Here is a 21,426-nt window from a genome sequence, read left to right on the forward strand (position 1 = left end):
TTAAGCTGGAAAATAAGCTTTTTTTTTTTGTCCTTAGGGAGTTGCCATATTTTTTAAGAGGTACATTTTGGGATATCAGATGTGCCTTAAAGAATTATTTGATCTTTCCGTTATGGTTCTTATGTAATTTATGTTTATTTATTACAAAAACGTTTGTAACTGAAATTTTTAGATAATTGGTGTAGAGCCTTTCAGAAATTTTGTGCGCTTCCTTTGAACATGCAATGTATGTTTTGTTTTGTTCTTTTTATACTGTATCACAAAGTAGATCTGTATTACAATAAAAAAAAAAATAGGAAAAAAAAAAGCGGCCTGTCATATTTTTCTGCACCAGCAGGTGGTGGAAAAGAGCTACATTAACGCTGATGGAGCTTTTGGTCCCTTCGCTGTTTGCAGGGGTTAAAGGTGTTCCTGTTTATTGGCTAGATTGGGATTTCACTTATATTGCACAACTGGAGTTGCATTTTGATAATTGAACCTAAGTCACAGTAGGGAAAACTGCGGCTGTAAAATCAGTATGGTGCAATCTTAGTAAATTCTACCATCGTTAGCTTATTTGTCCGATGGTAAAAGCTCATAAATGCATGTAAACGTCGATACTAAGCTAACAGCCCTGCTGAAGCAAGCGTACGTACTCCACTCTTACTCAGGTCTGTAGCTTTCACAACAACGCCTGACTTTAAAGTTAACTATTTATTTGACTGGTAAACAAGGCGTCTTTCGTGTAGCGATTATCAATTAGAACTAAAAATCGTTCGTTGCCTAGCAACCACGCTTTTTTAATTAAAGTTCGCTTCCAGGAGTAGCTAGTTAGCTAATATTTAGCTTAATGCACTCGTAGTATATATACACACAGTAGTGCACGTAAAACATTACAACGGCAGTGAAAAAAGCCTGTAAGTATTTTAAAACTTAAGTCAACTTAAAGTTTAAACAAGACTTGGTGTGTCCCTAACAAAAACGCACACAGAGTTTCCCCAGTGACATCTGGTTTGCTATCTGACATGTAAGCTCTTATGTTATGTCATATATTTTATATTGCATATGTAAAAATTGAGAGAACTTAATATGCAGCTGAGTCCACACTGGAAGCGATTCAAACCGATAAGGCCACTAGAGATCATTGAAAGGCAAAGACATTAAGCGACTCCGGGCGAAACACCGAAGTGGGTGGGACTTCGGGACAAACATTTTTTATTTCAAATCCCAAGCGAGCAGTAAGGCGACTACCAATGAGAATGTAGAATATCGTTCATTGACACATGACCTTGTAGCATATTTAGCACTAGGTTACCTCTAACCAGAGCCCATGAGTAAGTAATTCCAACTGCTCTGCCTCTAGCGTATTTATTAGAGGGTTACCGAGGCAACCGGCGCCTGGAACGACCACAGGTCGTCATTTTCGAAACGATGCCCTACGACTAAATCGCTTTCAGCTAAGCAACAGTCACTGTCGACTGTCGCTCGCCTCCGTGCTACCATACACAGACACCAAACGCTGTTTTGACTTTAAAGCCACTCAAAGGAGCTTGTAAATTAGCATTTACTATAACACTTCCGGGCATTTCTTTTTTTCAAAATAGAAGCCTCTGCAGCGCGCTGCCGTTGTGATGCTTTTTACACACACTTGACGCTTCCGCTTTTCTTTGGCTTCCCTCTATTGACTCAACTCTGCTTCAAAAGCGTTTTTTCCATTCTCACGTGCTCGCGCGCGCACGCACGCTCTTATTCTCACTCACTCACTCCTTTCTCTTCTCAAAAGCGCCTTGTGAAGCGGATTGACAGGCTAGAATGAAAATGAGGCGGACGCTCGCTCGCGACTTCAGTGCGTACGCGTCCTTTTGAGAAAGACCTCTAAAGTTGGATCATATCACCATGGGAGCTGTTTGGGCTGCAAGGGACTTTTGTTTGTTTTTGCTCCTGTTAAATAGTCGCCAAAGCGCAGCGCTTCCAGAGTTTCGAGGTGGGACTGTAGTGAGTGTGTGAGCGTGTGTGTGTGTTGTCTTATGCAGTCGTGGAGACTTTACGCACGCTTTTCCCAGGAGTGCGCTCCATGTCGTTTCACCAGCAGCGACTTTTAGCATTTTCTCCTAATTCCTAACAACTTTGTATTATAGGAAATAAACAGCACTGCCGTGGCAGGTTGCGCGCTACGTGTGCATAAACGTTTCCAAAAAGTTTTGTTTTTTGGCATGTTGTTAACGTTCAGGTTTTCACAGGATTTCCCCCCATTTCAACTTATACTCTATTATTTCGTTTTTATCAGTTAAATCTGAATTTTCCGGCTTCATTCTCACAAATATGTCGGCTTTTTGTTAATTTTCTAACGTGTTTTTGATGATAATGCATTCCTGTAGATCCATGCGCAGAGGGAAGTGATGGCTGTCACATTGACGCTATTTGTCAAACGACCCAAGACTCTTATAAGTGCACGTGTAAAGCAGGTTTTAAAGGCGATGGAAAACAGTGTGAAGGTAAGCATTGTGTAAATGTTTAGCCACAGATTTCTTTTCTTCCTGTTGCAGCCACACCTTGTTCTAATTGTTCAGAGCCTAAGATGTTTTAGCATTTTTAGCTTTTTCTCCCCACCCCAACCTTTATGTGTTGTTTGTTTCTCAGATATTGATGAATGTGACCTGGAGTACAATGGGGGTTGTGTGCATGAGTGCAACAACACACCAGGCAATTATCGCTGCACTTGTTATGATGGGTTTCATTTGGCACATGATGGACATAACTGTCTAGGTAAGATTAGCTTTAAACTAAATAAGCAATCTGTCATGGTAGATGGGGAGCTTGCGTCCTCAGCTGTGTAAACTCATGCTTTATAAAACGCTGAAGACGGTCTGTGTTGGTTTATGTAAGTGAATACCTCCCACCTGAAGCATTGTAAGTTGTTTACTCGTGTGATCGATTCACTGTCCTGTAGATGTGGATGAATGCCAGTTCAACAACGGTGGGTGCCAGCACACTTGTGTCAACACAATGGGCAGCTACGAGTGCCGCTGCAAAGAGGGCTTCTTCCTCAGCGACAACCAGCACACGTGCATCCACCGCTCTGTGGGTGAGTATATGTAACACAAAGTTTGAAATAGTCGCTAACTCATCTACAAAAGATTGTGTGTTTGTGGATGCCTGTGTGCCCTAATTGTGTAAAACTAGTAAAAAAGAAAAAAGAAAGAAAGATGTAGCAGATTCTCCAAGAGACTGATGACACAATGAGGAATGACAGGTTCAAGCTGGCTCCTGTCACCGAGCTTTCATCTGAAACAGCAACATGCTGTGGGAAAAAGGATCTCTGTGTCCCTCAGAACAAAATAAGTCAATAACTGCAACACTCTGGTCTATGCGGTCTGTGTCACAGATTAGTCTGAAGCGCCTTTGTTTTGTCTCCTTCACTGAAGTCGACTCAAATGTGACTACTTTCCACTCCATCGGGTCTTGACAACCCTTTTATATCCCAGTGGACCTATCCGCTCAGCTGTGACCCGTCCATATAAATGCTGCTACAAATCACCATTGAATATGTTGTTTTGTTTTTTGTTGTTTGGAGGTTTTTTTAGGGAATGAACTTTAGATTCTTGTTCCCTCTATAGAGGCGCTAAGAATAACGCAGCAGTGGATGTTTTTGGCTTGTGTAGGGGCGTGAGAACAATCAGTGTCTTTCACGTTTCCAGACTAATCTCTCAGTATGTGCGCCTTTGTGTGTAGCTGGTCAGTCACTGTAGGAGAGTTTCATTGTGTACCTCTCTCCCTCTTTCTATCCAGAGGGCCTCAACTGTATGAATAAGGAGCACGGCTGCGCCCACATCTGCAAGGAGACATCCAAAGGGGGTGTGGCCTGTGAGTGCCGTCCAGGCTTTGAGCTGGCCAAGAACCAGAGAGACTGCATCTGTACGTGCACGCTAACACTCGCAAGTGCATCGGGCTTCTTATGTTGAACTGATTATTTGCATTAATAGTTGCATGTTGTTTACCTTACAGTGACTTGTAACCATGGCAATGGAGGCTGCCAGCACACCTGCGAGGACACTGAGAACGGCTCCATATGCAGGTGTCACAGCAGGTACACTCTGCAGCCTGACAGGAGCTCATGTGTAGGTAAGCAGGCTGACACTGAGCTGAGACGAGGAATGCAAAACAGTGAGCACAATGCTGTAGTGAAAGAAATGCTGGGATACACATCATTTTTTTATGATTGATATGTTATTGAATTTTGGAGGAAGAGAGGACAGTATATGCCCGTGCATACACACTGTATATACGTTGTTTTGTTTTTTGTAAAAAAAAGCATGCTTAGGATCAGGTGAGCAGTTGGTAGGTGTACATGCATAAAAAGGAGGTGAGACAAAAATTTATCTCCATGAGCTGTTAATATGGTGAAGATATCTTTGTCATTCCAATCCTGCCTGGTAAAGATAATGTTTCCCACTCCATAGCCAGCCATCCAGCAGGCACATTAGACCACTCTGTCATCTAAAACACAACATCAAATATCCTCTATTATCTTTAATGTCCTCACATCATTTTCCAACCAGCGTGCAAGGTTGCGAAGTGATAAAACATTTTTCCAAAGATGCCAAATAATAAGCCATTACATCCTAATGGTTCAGCCTTAAAAAAAGATGGCGTTTTGAAGGCAGTCATGCTCTAAGTGTCAACTGACCCAATAATAAAATAACGTTGTAGGCTAGATGAACTTTTTTATGACTTAATTGGAGTCATGCTTTCAAATCTAGATGATGTTTACAGCATTTTAAAGCTTTAACAAAGAAACACAAAACATGTATACAATGTTTTAACCTGACGATAATTATTTTTACATACATATATACTCATTTATGTTCAGTATGAAGCAAAATAGATCTAGATTTCAGCCCAGGGTGGGCGAAGTCCAGGAGCTGCCTACACTATTTTTTTTTTTTCTTCTTGAGTTATGAGGAGGCTACCCTTATGAATGGATGAAATTAGAGGATCCCTCTTTCACTCTATCAGTTCTCCTGTTAGGCAGCGTGCATTTTTCCACACAGCGGTTGTAAAGGATAAGGATCAGCCGTCAGATAGCGGGTAATATCTCTCCTTCCAAGCCAGCAGTGTGTGTGAGGTCTGGGCGTGTCACTGCTGACGTTGTCTCCGTGATTCACTTTTCTGATCTGCCGTGTTATCTGACACACACCAAGCCACCACAAGCTGAACATCTCAAGTGTCAAAACACATCTGCGCCCTGATGGCTGGCATAAACACTCACTGAGGATAACAGTAAAGCATTACTCTGATTTTGTGTGTCACAGAGCGAGATGAAGCCACCACAGAGTCCTTGGACCACAATGCCACGTCCTTTACAGAGGTGGACAAGCGGGTCAAACGAAGGCTGTTAATGGGTAATAATAAGACTCCCGCAGTTTTGAATTTGTGTGGGTTTTTTTTGGTTTTTTGGTTGTTGTTTTTTTTACGTGTGAAGCTTCCAGGAAGTCCTCAGGAGTGGGGAGAGGAGTTTATTTCTAGCAAACTGATACATTCCTCAGTCTTTTGAGCAAACTGTGAAATGGCTGCATGCTCACTTTCTCACCGCCGATCTCACTTGAAATATACACGTATGTGACAGTGTGGTACATTTCACATTTTCCTTCCATTTGGAAAGGAAAGCATGTGAATCTTTTCTTCTATGTTGAGTATTCATCAGTTGTGTGATTCTGGGTCACTCAATACATGTAAAACATTGTGTGATTGGTACTTTATTAGGTATGCAGTCTCATCCGGTGAGACTGTACGGGTCAGCCCTAATCCAAACATCTCAGTGACGTTAGACGCACAATATTGTTAAATTCTGCACGTTAATTTAACCTTTTAAATCAGTGGACGAAATTATTTAAAGGGTACTTTACAGAAAATGGTTTTATTCTGCTAAGTTCTAGTATTTTGTCACAAATGGAAAGCACAGCATTCCCCACTAGGAGAAAGGTCTTTTGCATGCAGTGATAAGGCGTGTTGCATTTTTAGAAACCTGCGCCGTGAACAATGGCGGCTGCGACTGCACCTGCAAAGACACATCCACCGGCGTGCGCTGCAGCTGCCCCGCTGGCTTCACGCTTCAGCCAGATGGGAAGACGTGCAAAGGTCAGACTGCCATCTTCACAACGAGGGATAGTATCTTAATACGCTAACAAACCTGCACGTGAAAATGCGTTCTTAGAATCTCACTTGTTTCACCCGCAGATATCGATGAATGCGAGGTCAACAACGGCGGCTGCGATCACTCCTGCAAGAACACCATCGGCAGCTTTGAGTGCAACTGCAGAAAAGGTTTTAAGCTGCTGACAGACGAACGCTCCTGTCAAGGTAGACGTGGCTCCTGAACTGCAGGAGCAGTAACAGGAACTTGCATGAACGAGATAATGATGACATTTACAACATCTCTCTCTTGTTTCTTTTTTTTTTTTTTTTTTTTTTTTTATCACTGAGTGAATTTAGATTTTTCGTTTTTACAAAAAGAAAATTAGTATCATGTTGAATTTTTCTGAGTTTTTCAGACTTCTACATCATTAGTGTGATTTTATTCAACTTGAATTACTTGACAATTATTTCATGGTTCAGGCTTTAAAGAGTTGAATACATCAGGGAGCATGTAAACCCTTTTTCTGGGGTTTACTTTTGTTTACCTTTTTTTGCATCAGAGTTTGGCATGATTGATGACAATGATTTCTTTTTTAGAAGTCGTTTCTATGAAAAGCTAGTATTTTTGCTTTTGTTTTTTTAATCTGCTGTAGTGTAATGTACCTGTCGCACTTCACTGAGTAGGAAAATGGTCGTCATTAGATGGGAAATTCCTGCTGGCGAAGATTGTAACTGACTGCCCTGCTATTATGTCATCTGCCTGATTTTGATTACAGATATAGACGAATGCTTCTTCGAGCGCACATGTGATCACACCTGTGTGAACTCCCCGGGTGGTTTTCAGTGTCTGTGCAACAAAGGCTATACCATGTACGGACTGGCCCACTGTGGAGGTGAGACTAAGTTGGGTGGAGGGCACTACACATAACAAGTTCAGCATAACACACAAGCGCTTGATGCATTTAAATGTTTTATTTGATTAAGCACACAGATGTGAGTGGTTGCTCATTGGCGTTTTTGGAAATCGATCTCTGAAATCATAAAGACTGACTTTTTTTCCCCATTTTTTTTTTTTTTTTCTTCCCCCCAATTTTTTCCCCATCCCAGATATAAATGAATGCAGTGTGAACAATGCCGGTTGCGAGCATGGCTGTGAGAACACCGTGGGTGGATTTGAATGCTTTTGCCGTCCCGGCTATAAGCTACATTGGAACAAAAAGGACTGCATCGGTAGGTTAGCACCTGTCTCTGAATGACAAGCAGGTCTGTTATTGTCACGTCTCAATGGAAATTGTGCAGTGATGAAGTGTGACAGCAAACACCTTTGTGGACAAAAACAGGAGATACTTTGAGTTGTTCTTTATTTATTTATTTGTTTACTCTTTAATTTTCTTGTGCTTGAGTAATCCATCCAAAATGCTACAAAGCTTTCAGGATTTTGGACTTTCTGTGCTTCTTCATCTTCATGTGCATCTTCCTCCTTCTTGCTTTTGAACATGTTTGAGTTTTGTTGTGGTTTTTATCTAGCGGCTGAGGGTTTATCACCTGCACAGCCCCCATCTAAACCTACTTTGAACTGTAGCAAGCAGGAGGGAGGGGATCGCTGCTTTCTGACCTGCCAGTCTCAAGTACACATCAGCAGCGGTGAGTTGGTTGAGCCAGATCTCTGTATAGTGTGAGCTGCGGTAAACCGGTGTGTTGGTTTAGTAACTGAGCAATTTTTTTGGCTATGTTATATATCATCTGTCATGCAATCAGTCTTTATTTGTATGGGCATCTTTCATGCAAGTTAGTGCAGTTCACAGCGCTTCACAGATGACTAACCAGTAGATGAGAACAAAGAGTGATAAAGCAAAGCAAATAATATGCAATAATATGTGATATATAGAATAAATTAAAAAGAGAACAAAAACATTAAGAAATAGACGATAAAATGACCTATAAATAGATTAGAAGCACCAAAAAAAAAAAAAAAAAAAAAAAAAAAAAAAAAAAAAAAATTGAGAAAGATATGACATTAAAGATAAAAAAATAATGAAATGAAATACTAATAAACTAAGAATATCCAAATAAAATAAAGCTGCATAAAAAGACAGCATGTATGTGGAATATACATTAATGGTCTTATCATTGGGTGGTGCTGTGGTCAGCACTGTCGCCTCACAGTGAGTTGTCTCTGGGTACTCTGGCTTCTTCCCACAGTCCAAGAACATGCATGGGTACATCTCTCTGTGTTGGCCCTGTGATAGGTTGATGACCTGTCCAAGGTGTATCGCAGCTCTCACCCTATGACAGCTGGGATAGGTTCCCTGAATTAGATAAATTGATGGTTTGTCTCTTTCATAGTTTATTTTTATCATATTGCCCTCTTCAGTTTACTTGTTGACTCTCTGCGGACCCCAAGAAAAGTACTTGTTGCTGTGGTAACAGCTAACTGGGGGTGTGAATAAAAATTTTTTAACAAGAGCTACTTGCTGATATGAAGCAGATGGCTGGTGTTGGGCTGTCAGAGTGAAGCAGCTGCAAAACATGTCAACTAATCCAGCAGGATTAGCACTGCTACAAGTCCCACATTTAAATCAGGATATTTTGACAATTGCAGGTTCACAGGTTAGTTAGAGAGAGAGATAAAAAGGACCAGGGTGGATTGGTGAAGAAGCTTATGATACATCGAGGATGCTTTTTGTATATTATGTCTTCAAACAGCACAATTCAGTCAGGTGGAAGTGCAGCTAGTCAGTAAGCTCAACAGTTGTAGATTTAATTGAGTGAAAAGTCTGTTGACGGACTTCATGTTCATACATGCTGCCTGTCTTTTGTCTTAGTTGTTTTTTTGGCCCTTACTTTTGTCAGTGTCGGTCCCTGTGTCACGGCCTCGTGTGTTTTCAGGGACGGAGGATTCCTACACAGTGACCTGTGGAATGCCTCTGCCCTGCTTGGCTGACGCACAAAAGAACAACAGTGGCTCATATTGCTTAGGCAAGTACAGGACATCGCAGATTTACATCTTTTTTTTTTCTTTTTTTTTTCCCGCTCTGCCAAAGAAAACAGTAACACAGGAACAGGTAGGTCACGCTTTACTTGTCTTCACTTGATAACGATATTTTCTGTCCCCCTGTCGTGCAGGTCGAGAAACGGCCAGCCTTGCCCGCATTAAGACAACGGCCACTTTTAAGTCTGGCACCGCAAGGTGCAACTTAAAACGAAGTCAGGAGAAACTCAGGGAGAGCCTAAACTCAGCGCGCTCAGGTACAGCGCCACGCCGACTCAAAGCACAAGACTTAGTTATATTGTCTTTATGTTGCTGGTTAAAAAACATTTTGGGTTTACCGAGAACTGCCAACATCTAAAGACTCTGAAGCAGACCTTAAAGATGCTTCAAAGAAAACCAAAAACCAAGAGCAAATGTGAAAGAAATTTGTGGGGAAAGTGATGTGGTTTTGAGTGTCTTCCACGTCTCAGCACAGCACTTTGTCTGCCAGTGACAGGGAGGATGTAATTAGCCACAGGATGCCTTTTAGTTGTGTGTGTGACCTAGCTATCAATCAAACACGATTCTGATTGTAGGATTATTTTGCTTCTACAAAAGGGGCTCAGCATGGTACATCCCTCACAGACACTGAAAGGAAACCAACATCTCATTGCCATTGCATCCCCTTTGTTCTATTAGCTTTTCACTGTGCATGACCAAAGATTATTGTATGTGATTAATGTTTCCTGTCTGTTAACAACTGTGCAATTTTTCTCTTTGTTGTGCTTGCTGGGGGTTTGTTGTGTCCCATGTTCACAGAAAGGAAGTTTCTCTTCACTGAAAATGTCCAGTTCAGCTACGTGAGCCTGCGCTGCACCTCATCTGGACAGAGAATGCGTAGCCGCCATGGCAGGAAGGCCGGCGAGGAGGACGGCTCCTCAATCACTGCTGAGTTTGAGCTGGATGTGAACCTAGAGGAGGTAACAGGTTGGTCTCTCTGTGGTTTCTGCTTGGCTGCCCGCCTGTCTGTCTGCGACCTGTGATTATGATTCTTAAATCTGTCTTTCGCCGCTCTGTTTGTCACTAAACAAACCAAGCTGTGTAAAAGTATCTCCTGTTTTGACTTGGCTCTGGTGATGGGCTCTAGATTTGGGGCAAAGGGTGTTTTTGTTTAATTTCCTTGATTTCTGCGTTAGCGGTGTGAAGTAAGCTTATGGGAATCTAGGCATGAAATCGCAGGTTATTGCAGGTGAACAATAGGAAATCTTGCTTTGGAAACTCTTGCAGTATCGAGTGCTTTTCTCAGCAGAGGGTTGTGACGTGAACTGCGTGCGCCGCCGTTCAGAGAAGAGGCTCAGGAAGACCATCAGGACCCTGCGGAAGTCCATCAACCGGGAGCAGTTCCACCTCCACTTTGCCGGAGCAGACTACAATCTATCCAGGAGTCCGAGCCAGCTGGCAGAGCTGCCAGGACACTGCATAGCAGGACAGATGCTCTTGGGCAGAAAATGTGGTGAGTTGAGTTTATGTGTGTAGTGTTTATTCACTGTAGAAATCCTGTTAACGAGCAGAGCACAAACAGTTAATCCAGGCAAAACTTCTACTGGAAACGTTAATGCTTTTCATCTTTCCCACCGCTTTGTTTTTTGAGGCAGCAGCACTTGTGAGCATACCCCATACACACAGTAGACCCATAGTCATGGCTTTAAGTAATTGAATTGGCCCAAGCCAGTGAGATATATTTAGACAGGCGGGTTTAATGATTGGATTTGGAGCAGGTGTGGGCCAGATGAATGCCATATTTGGTTTGCAGACATTCTGTAATGAGCAAGTTGGAGGGGGAAAGCGAGCTTGTGTGGAAGAACAGAGAAGCTGTTGTTGGCCCTCCAAGCTGCGAGATCTTCCAGCATCTCCATGGGATAAAAGTGTAACGTTAGGGCTGATGGCAGGTCTCCTGCTGCCTCTTGCTTGAATTTTATATACAACCTGCGCTGGAGAAAAATGCTCTTTAAATAGGGCCGCACACTGTCGATGGTGGAGAGCTCAAGGCAGGCTTGTGTTTTCTCTGGCGGTTGCAACTGTATGCCCCTATTTTCAGGCCTCACAATGTGTTGGCTGCGTGCTGGACATCTTCTCAGTATCAGCGAGGGGAAACTGGTGCCTTTCCTCCTAAATTGTGATGTCTAAATATTTATTCAGGCAGTATGCGCTTTGTTCAATATATGCGTCAGTGTTGAGGATGTTTTAACTTAATGTAGGCCCAGATCTTTATCCCCAGATCTCAGGAATATGGCTGATGGCCAAAAACATGTGTCAAACTATAGCCGCTCTGTAGTTTCATGAGATAATGTCTGTTGAGGGAAAGTCATAAGTTTTGCTTTCCATTCATCTCCCTGTAATTTTTTTTTCTTTGGTCTCATCATTAACATTTAAGCTACGTCTGCTGTTAAGCTTTCCTGACATGATTTATTTCACATCTTAAGTGTCTTTATTCCTTCCGTCCCCCGCTTTGCTTTCAGGTCAACATTAGGCAGTCTATTGGTTGTGGCAAGGGTGTAGACATGTAATTTGGGAGAGGAGGGAAAAAGGAGAGGGGGGCTCTGAAAGGCATTCTTCTTAACCTCCAGCTCTTTAAAGGAGCTATATTTTTCCCTCCTCCCCCATCTTTTGCTCTGGCTTAGTTTGGAGTGCAGTTTAGTCCTTTTCAATTTGCCCACTCCATTGAAAACCCCATTTGAGGCTCATTCTCACTCCTTGAGAAGAACACAGTCTTCTGTGGATTTGAAGAAAACACTGTGCACAGTTTAAAGCGTGGCAGCTCCTCCTCCTCTGCGCTATGTTTGGGTTATTGGTTGAAGTAACGTTTATATTCCGGGACATTGGTTCAGTTTAAATAACTTGTGATGTTAGCTTATTAATAACATGATCATTTTGAGTCTAAAATTTATTTCAACTCTACATTATTTATGTGCAGGAAAACAACCAAAGCATACATAAGAGGCTTCATGTGAACGTGTCCACCACAGGTCCACATGTTCTCACATCCATGTGAGTGTCGCAGTGAACTTGTTTGTGTGTTTGTTTTAACGTTGGAGATGTTTAGGAAGTGCTGTTGATTCAAGCTGGCACTTTAAGTGCTGTCCCCCCCACTACCCTTGCACCCCAGCTGGGGGCCACTTTGCATGACCCCTAGCCACTAAACTGCTAAAGAGAATTGACTTCACCCACACCATGGGAATCAATTAGCATCAGCTGTTTGGGCCCCTGCTTGATGGGCGCGAGCAGTGATTGGACCAAGTAGAATGGGGGGATTCAGAAACCTGACCTCTTTTATTGGGTTCAGCTCCTTACTACTGTGATACCATAGTGTTTTCCTATGTCATCAAGTAGGCAAAAACCAGGGACTTGAATAGAGGTGAAAGGTCTTTTAAACCTCTTTGGGGCCATCAATTCGAGAACTCTATAGAACCGTTCTTTGCATTTGAAAGGCTTCAAGTTTTTTTTCTTTCCTCTTTTTCACTCTCACTCTGTCTCTTCCCTCACAGCTTCCCTCTGTCAAATAAAAGCTGTTAGAGGACAATGCAGTGATGGCTCCTTGTGGTCTTTTAGAATAAACAAAAGGCTTCAAAAATGAGCTGCTCTTGATAGGTTTTCGTTGGGAGAAAGAAAATGTAATTCTAACAGTCTGCAGAGCCACGTATAATGGATCTGTGTGAAAGCTTTTGTGTGTTGAGCTCTCTCTGATATTGGTTCTTTTCTTTCAGCCCGGTTGAAGGCTACATATGAGGCACGTTTTGCTCGAAAGTCTCAGGAGTTTAATTGATTTATTCTTGTGTGAGCTCAGCTTTAGTTTTCAAGTGAAGTTCTTACGGCTATCAGACAGACACAGTAATTGCCAAATTAATTACAGGCATCAGTCTGAATGGGAGGAACCAAAGCAAAACAGTGTTTTAGCCCCTTTAATCAAGTGTTTGCGCTTTTATACGATAAAAGGGAAGCTCTCCCTTTGATTTGCGGCTGTGATTGCTTTTAAAAGAGCTGAGGGTGCTTACGTTGGCATTTTAAAGTTCCTCTCTGATGCACAGCCATGTTGTGTCAAGTATTAAGACAGGTGTAGGTGTGGATGCAGTAAAGGCAGCACTGGGAGAGGCTGTTGTTCTTTTGTCCCCATGATTTTGCTTTTGCATGGCTGTTTTAGGTTGGTTTGCAAATGTACTTTAATGTCATTTGGACTTTTAATGTGTGTGTTTCATGCAGTCCAAAGCAAATAAAATTCATAACTTCAGATCAGTTTATTTGTATAGCTCATTTAGGCACAGCAAACACTGAACAAAGTGCAAAACAATCATGTAAAACAGATCAATAAAGATAAATGTTAAACAGACAAATAAAAGTTGACTTAAAGGGAATAACCAACAACAAGGGAATGTAATTAATAAGCAAAAGTTTACAAGAAGACACAGTTAAAATGAGACTTGAACCTGAAACCTGCAATAGTTACACTGTGTTAATGTAATGCACAAGCATTTTCATAGCTGACATCTTATCATACAGTTGTAGCTAAGATAAATGTACTTGACCTACATGATGCCTAAAGGAGAGATATCCTTTGTTAGTATCAAGCCGTACTCTGTTTAGTGACACAAATCTGACATTTGAATCCAGTGGGCATATTTCACAAACATTTTACGAACGTGCTCTTCTACTGTTTTCTATTTGAAGACTCTAGAACTTTATATAGGCATCACAACAGCATCACTACTTTACATGATGCAGTCCTGATATGTTACCTGCACGTTGTTCACATTTGATTGTGTGGTGCCATATAAAGATGGCCTGTAACCGTACAGCCTAATGCACCACTCTCTGGTACAATAATCTACACTGAGCTCAGTGATACCTTTAAGATGGCAGGAAAACGCTGTCAACAGATAGATAATTGTTCGGGCTCAGCTGCCTTCTTAAAGCTGGCGCTCACTGCTCTTTACTGTGTTTATCCAGTTCAAGTATTTACATGATCCTCTTTGATTACACTTGAGAGGCAGCTGTGATCTGGGTTTCTTTAATGGTCTCATCATTCACTGTAGCTGCGGTGTTTATTGTGTACATCTACGCTGTGGTTAGGACTGCTTGATTGTGTGTAACCACGGGGCAATCTGCTATATTTGTTGATTCATGTCTGCTTATCGCATTGTTCTTTTTTTTACCCACACACTCTTATGGTGTGGTTATTTGTCCATGAGCGCCACCTGACCTGATCTGTCTACTAAATTGACTTTAATTACAAGTTCAAACGTTAACGTCTGTTTTGGATGGCTTATCTTTAAGTGTTTGTTTTTAGTTTTTGCGGAAATGTTCCATCATCCTCAAACAGTTACATTTGTTTGTAATTGACTCTATATCACAGAATTACTGTCTGAAAAATATTTCTGTGTGTTTAGTATTCAAAAAATATGACTTTTCCCCCTCAACTTAGCATAGCACAAAGATAAAACTGTCAGCACATGCTTAGCAACTCTTTGGAGAAACTTTGTAGGCCGACATTTGCTTTATGTGCACTAGAGACGGGCATGCAACAGTGTCTCGCTACAAGTATGTCACAGAACGGCTAAACTTTAATCTCTCTTGATGTCCTTTTCCATCTGTGTCTTAGTGAGCTGCGGTGTTGGGACCTACTACGATGGCGATCAGGGACGGTGTTTGTCGTGTCCAGCTGGGACGTATCAGGACGAGGAGGGACAGATGTCCTGTGAGGTTTGTCCTACACCTCAAGGAAGAGAAGTCTCCAAAGTGGTGGGAGCTCGAAACATTTCAGAGTGTGGAGGTAAAACACCACATTTTAACATTTTAAAAAACATCAAACAATAAAATTTTATAGTTTTACTGTATTATAAACTGGTTTGTCTTAAATTTTTATGTGTCCTTTAAACATACTTTACTGCAGGCAACTTGACATTTAATGTCTTGTGTGTTGACTTTGTATGTGTTGAAATCCTGGAGATGTCACAAGACAGGAACCTACCACGAGGGCTGTTTTAAGTGCTTTGGAAGATTTCTGAGTGTCTGTCTGTGGACAGATTTTGATCATGTGCTATCAAAACTTTACAGGTGCCAAGTTTCAAATTAAAGACAGGTTCACAAATGGGTGTTTTCCAAGTTTTCACAGATTGAGTGATCCTACAGCCAAATGTTAATGCTAATTTTTAATTTTACAAGCAGTTAAAATGGTCACATCAACTCACCCAATCACCCATACAGTGCTTTTATCTGTAGCTAAGCACTTTCTAACATTCACACACACTCAATTCTGTATGTTACCCAAGGATGCTTCAGCATGCAGGCAGGAGGAGTCGAGGAGGATTGTTTCACCGACTTTCTGATTGGTAGATGACCTGCTCTACCACCTGAGCCAGTATTAATCTGGTTTGTGCAAAAACTAGTCACCTTTAGGGCTCAGAAAGCAGGTCCCAAATAATTACACTTTCCAGCTGATTTCAGAAGCAATAGTAAATTCTCTTTTTTACTTTATGGTGACATGTAAATGCCAAGCAACTTCCTGTCAAACATAAAGCCCAGGGGCCAGAATCAGCCTGCCAAAGACTGACCCTGACCTGCGCAGCTTTGGAGAGTGTGAAGGAAGGGATGAATTTTAGACTTTTAACTGCATTTTTTAAAAATGTTTTTCAGCTTTCCCTACTGACACAGACCCCTCTCACGGCCAGTCTTACTGCACCAAATTAAAAAATAAATAAACAATGAAAAAAGAGATTGTGTGTTATTTAACTACCTACTAAAAAATGTATGATATTTTATAGATATTTATATCAAATAAATAATCAAAAAAAAAAAGCAACAGCCGCAGAAAATCTGAAGTTGTGAAGGTACAAAGGAAGCAGTGGTGCCTCGATAAAGATCTCGCTGGCAGTTGTTTTGCTTTGTCTAAATCTGAAGAAGCTTGAATATGAATTAACTTCTTTCAGTCCTGAATAAAAAGCTCAAGGAGCCACCATGTTTTGTTCTCCTCCTGTGCTGTTATCAGAGTCACATCTCGCCTGACAGACTAAACAAGACGAGCTATCACACATCCACTTTGTACTAGTCACCCAGGAGTTACACGCAGTGAGAGGTGGAGATGTAACACAGCATTTTTTCCATTAGTATTTTCTTAAGTTTTGCTAAATAAAAGTAAAGCAAAGTTGTTGTTGTTGTTGTTTTTAAGTGGACAGAGCATTTCCTGCTTCTAACAGTGTGACTTGACCCAGTGAATGCTTGTGTGTGTTCAGGTCAGTGTTCCCCTGGTCAGCACTCCCACGATGGCTTCATCCCCTGCCAGCTCTGTCCACCTGGAACGTACCAACCAGAGGTGGGGCGCACCTCCTGCTCCCCCTGTGGAGGGGACCTGGGCACCCGGCGCAGCGGGGCTGTCTCATTTCAGGAGTGTGAGACCAAAGGTATGAAAGATTTTAGTTATGTCACTAGATATAAAACCTAATAACTTCTGCCTGGTTTATTTTAGCTTTCGCTTTAGTTTAGCTTTAATATAAACGAAGGGTTTAAATGGTTCTTTTGGAGCCGAGAACGTTTATGAAAGCCTGCCAGACTTGTGAAATAAAGTGAACCATCTGTTGTTTTGGGGATTTTAACTCTTTTTGTGACTTCAAAACATTGTGTAGCATTTGCAGGTGTTGATAGGGACTCTGCTGCCCTCTGCAGCTGTTGTATGGTTTTTACCAGGCACAGAGAGTTTCCGTTCTAACTCAAGCGCAGTTTTTTGTTGTTATTGTTGTGTTTTGTTTTGTTTTTTTAATGTATAATGTTTTAACTGAAGATTTTTCAGGTATAATGTAGGATAAGATTTTTTTTGTTGGTGGATTATATCAGCTAACAGCTCTCTATCGCTGGCCTTTGCTCCTGCAGTGCAGTGCTCTCCAGGACATTACTACAACACCAGCACACACCGCTGCATTCGCTGCCCTATGGGCACATATCAAGGGGATTTTGGTCAGAACTACTGTGTCACCTGCCCTGGAAACACCACCACCGACTATGATGGTTCCACTAACATCATGCAGTGCAAAAGTATGTATATCTGTAGGGGGTGGGGCGGGGTTTCAGTTTCCAATATTAGGATTCCATTTGAGATATTTTTAATTTTTGTGTCACTTACAGACCGACGATGTGGAGGCGAGCTCGGGGATTTTACAGGTTACATCGAATCTCCCAACTACCCGGGAAACTATCCTGCGAATATCGAGTGCACTTGGATCATTAACCCTCCCCCCAAACGCAGGATCCTTATTGTTGTCCCTGAAATCTACCTGCCTATTGAGGATGAATGTGGAGACTACTTGGTGATGAGAAAAAGCGGTGAGTTCTACTGTGTTTGTGCCATTTAACTAACAAATAAAATATAACACAGGGGTTTTAGGTTGGATTTGCTTTGGTTTGGGCTCAAGTTACGATTATGATCCTTTTTTTAAGACGCTATAATCTTCAGAAGTTATGAAAACAAATGTCTGCTTACAATATAGTCTGTGTGTGCAGAGCAGGATGAATCGGCACAGTGGTAGAAAAACATCTCTTAATGTCATAAGAGTGGTTTTCAAATTCTTCAGTAGTTACGTATTAAGGCCTTTCCTCTGTGCTTCTTTCCTCACAGCTCTCCCCAACTCTGTGACGACCTACGAGACGTGTCAGACATATGAACGTCCCATCGCCTTCACCTCCCGCTCCAAGAGGCTTTGGATACAGTTCAGGTCCAATGAGGGAAACAGCGGCAAAGGCTTCCAGGTTCCATATGTGACGTATGATGGTGAGATGGTTTGTCTTGGAAATAAGATTAGTACTGTAATTCCATGTAAGTTCACAACCTGGTCCCACCAAACCAGCGCACACTATATTGTGTCTCATTTTTCCAATATAAATTATTGAAATCCTCATTTTCATTCAGCATTTATCTTTCAGAAGCAGAGCAAAGTGTTTTCATTTCATTCATGCAGCCTTTGGCCTGGCAGGAATCTTACGACCCATAGTTATTTGAAATTGGTACATGGTGTCCTCCCTGAGGATTATCAGAGACAACTTGGAAAAAGATGTCTGTGGGTTTTTGTCCCTTGTTTTTGGGGGGTGGGGTGTAACGAATACTGTGTGCCTCATTCGTTTAAGAGGGAAAAAAAAAATCTGCCCCTACCTGTAGAAACTGTGGTTTCCATTAAATCTTCTGTAGGGTTCTACATTTGTTTTATTGTTTTTTTTTTTTTAACAATCCCTTTTAAATTTGATGAATTGAGAAAGAATAAACCGATGATACCTCTGAATATTGTTTAAATCTAGTTTGTTTTTTCTTACTAAGCTATTTATGAACGTTATTTGTTTCAGAGGACTACCAAGAGTTGATAGAAGACATCGTCAGAGATGGAAGATTATATGCTTCAGAGCATCACCAGGAAATACTTAAGGTATCGGGATTTTATAATTATATTATACAAATGTTTAACAGGGAGCACTTTGGTCTCTAGCCTGAGTAGGTCTAAAATACCTAAAACCATTAGTGTAAGCTGTATATATTTACATTTATCCATTACTTTCATCTTTTAAAGCATTGCATTCCTGACTTACTAACCTGCTCATTAAGAGTTTTAGCTGTTTTATCTCATGGGCTATTTTCAGCTGACCATTTAGACTTTATTTGACAAAGATCAGCTGGGCAGTTTTGAGTCCTCACCGTGTTAGTGGTTTGGCTCCAGTGACCATGTAGCACCCTCTTTTGGGAACAAGTAGAAATACAGAGTACCGCTCACATTAACCCATAAGAGCCCCGACCCATTTTATTGTCAAGAAAACTGTGAGAGAGTAAGTGTTGAAACTTTAATAGGAACTTCCCTCTGTGTGTAAAGGGACAGTGACACCTGTGTCACTGTGGTTTCCTATGGGTAAAAATTACATACTGTAAGTCTGTGAAGGTTCTCAGTCATCCAGGTCATCGTAGTCTAAGGAGCTTGGAAAGAAAAGCGTCTGGACTTCTTTAAGTTGCTTGAAGACGTTTCACCTCTCATCCGAGAAGCTTCTTCAGTTCTAAGGGTCAAATGGTGGAGAGTCCCAGGTTTAAACCCAGTGGGAGTTTCCCCCTAAAGAGGGACAAAGGACCCCCTGATGATCCTCTACCTAATCACATGTCCGAAATGTGAACATTGACATTTTGGACAGAGAGGACAGATGATTTGAAAGAGGAGTGAAAGAAGCCATCTATGTCCACTGTGAGCGACCATCTTTGAACAGAGGCGCTGGTTTACAACACCAACTGTCTGCCATCTATAATCCAGTTTTGAGATCCCGTCCCAGACGCCTTAACGCCCACTCACATCCTGGGCCATCTGACCTCAGGAAATCACATGATAGGGTGGGGCCAGGTTTCACAATCAGCTCACCCGAAACCTTGGCTGATTGTGACCTATACCCGTTTTCACACCTTGGCTCGTGTGATTAGGTAGAGGATCATCAGGGGGTCCTTTGTCCCTCTTTGGGGGGAAACTCCCACTGAGTTTAAATCTGGGACTCTCCACCATTTGACCTTAGAACTGAAGAAACTTCTCGGATGAGAGGTGAAACGTCTTCAAGCAACTTAAAGAAGTCCAGACGCTTTTCTTTCCAAGCTCCTTAGACTACATACTGTAAGGAATTCTTTTGGATAACACACTTCCTTTTTTTTTTCTTTTTTTTTTTCTTTTCTTTTTTCCCTCTCAGGACAAGAAGCTCATGAAGGCACTGTTTGACGTGCTGGCTCACCCACAAAACTTCTTCAATTATACAGCGCAAGAATCGAGAGAAATGTTCCCCAAATCCTTCATTCGCTTCCTGCGGTCCAAAGTCCTGAGGTTCCTTCGTCCTTAAGAAGAAGAAGAAGAAGAAAAAAAAGTTGCCACAAGGTTCCAGGATTTTTCATAATAAGCTTAAATTAGAAACTGGACCCTCTTATGTGTTTTATCAATTGACCCCTGCGCATTCTAAGGTTACGTGTTGGACAAGAGGACCGCACCTGATGAAACGATCCCAATGGAAAAGTGAAATTTTTAACTGAGGAAGTGGTACAAACCACAGATCTATATGGGCTTCCTCGGAGAGGAATTAGGAGATCTCATTTGGAAAATACTTCTAACAGCAGATGAATGACATTATACGGCCCTTTAAATTTTAAAGTTGGGATTTAAATTCCAAGTCCAAATTGGGTATTTGAATGTTGAGAAATACTGTACATGGCGGCATTATGGGACTCTTTAATTGCATTTGGATGAAAAACAAATATGATAGACGAACAGATATATGCTGAATGTCAGTAACACTGTATATAGGTTTAGGTTTAACATTTAGTTTTTTAACATGGCCTGCACAGGTAGGCATGAAATACTGACAGAAATACTGCAAAAATGTCAGGAACAAATAGCGCACACAAGTTTTCTTGGGGAAATTAGCACTGCAAAAGAAGTAGCCCTGCCACAAAAGCAATTATTCTGATGAATGTCTTGTATATGATGTAAAAAGTTTTAGGTGAAACGCTAATGTTTTGTAGCAGCTACATACACTTTAATGGTATAGCATGGCTGCGTTTGCTGTTGGCTCACGTATTGGGTCTTCTAAGGTGTCTGGATGAGCACTGCTGTTCTTTAAAAAATACTTTTTCCTTTCCAAAACTAGTCACAAGGCAATGACTGCTTCAGCTAGGTCACTAGCAACCAAAGACAACGAATTACTCTGCAGAGAAACGGAACAATTTGTGATGCCATGAATACATGAAAAGTTCTGTAAAATAGAAGTAAACTATATTTACCTCTCCTAGATGAAACAAGTATGTATATTTTTATGATTTTGTACATCGAATGTGCTGTAAATAAAGATCGGAAACGGATTTCCTTTTTTTTTTCCCACCACTGATTTCCACCACTTTCAACCACTTTGTCTTATTTCTGTACAAGTTCATGTGTTTGTATATGTTTAATACCTCCAGAGGAATAATAAAGTTGGTCTTTATTAAATATTATTATTATTGAGTTAGTAGGTAGAACTTTTGAGATAAAATGCTTGCAAGAAAAAAAACATGATTATTTTATCAAAAATGATATGGAGACAGGGATAAACTAGAGTAATTAGAGTAACAAGGTTGCACATAATTTGGATTTATCTTGGATAATAAAAGATGTTTCATCACTGGAAAAAACAATCTTCCGTAGTTATAAAGGCCATTTTACAGTTGCAGGACATTTTCTGTCAGCCCCATGAATTCGAAAAGAATCTATATGAAAAAAGTGTTTCGAAAATATTTATAATGCAAAATAGTTCTTGAATAC

General features: G+C 41.2%; 1 protein-coding gene across 6 annotated transcripts; it reads left to right on the forward strand.

Annotated features, from left to right (window-relative positions):
- The first annotated feature begins 333 nt into the window (after positions 1-333).
- Positions 334-20,984, forward strand: scube2 (signal peptide, CUB domain, EGF-like 2). Of its 6 annotated transcripts, none has more exons than XM_040010869.1 (23): positions 334-650; positions 2,358-2,474; positions 2,620-2,745; positions 2,930-3,064; positions 3,769-3,894; positions 3,985-4,101; positions 5,292-5,381; positions 6,001-6,117; positions 6,217-6,339; positions 6,891-7,007; positions 7,222-7,344; positions 7,642-7,758; positions 9,004-9,093; positions 9,241-9,363; positions 9,905-10,072; positions 10,392-10,598; positions 14,739-14,909; positions 16,369-16,536; positions 17,003-17,164; positions 17,255-17,452; positions 17,745-17,897; positions 18,464-18,543; positions 19,829-20,984. In XM_040010869.1, exons 1-23 carry the CDS (start codon positions 581-583, stop codon positions 19,973-19,975), a joined length of 3,045 nt encoding a protein of 1,014 aa, XP_039866803.1. In that variant the 5' UTR covers positions 334-580; the 3' UTR covers positions 19,976-20,984. The 6 variants fall into 6 exon arrangements, with proteins under 6 accessions (XP_039866803.1, XP_039866804.1, XP_039866802.1 ...); XM_040010870.1 differs by lacking the exon at positions 334-650 and adding an exon at positions 1,077-1,313; XM_040010868.1 differs by lacking the exon at positions 334-650 and adding an exon at positions 1,377-1,963 and having other exon boundaries at positions 10,395-10,598.
- Positions 20,985-21,426: the final 442 nt, after the last annotated feature.

The sequence above is a fragment of the Simochromis diagramma genome, unplaced genomic scaffold (genome assembly GCF_900408965.1).
Source record: "Simochromis diagramma unplaced genomic scaffold, fSimDia1.1 OVJJ01000603.1, whole genome shotgun sequence".
Classification (NCBI taxonomy): Eukaryota; Metazoa; Chordata; class Actinopteri; order Cichliformes; family Cichlidae; genus Simochromis; species Simochromis diagramma.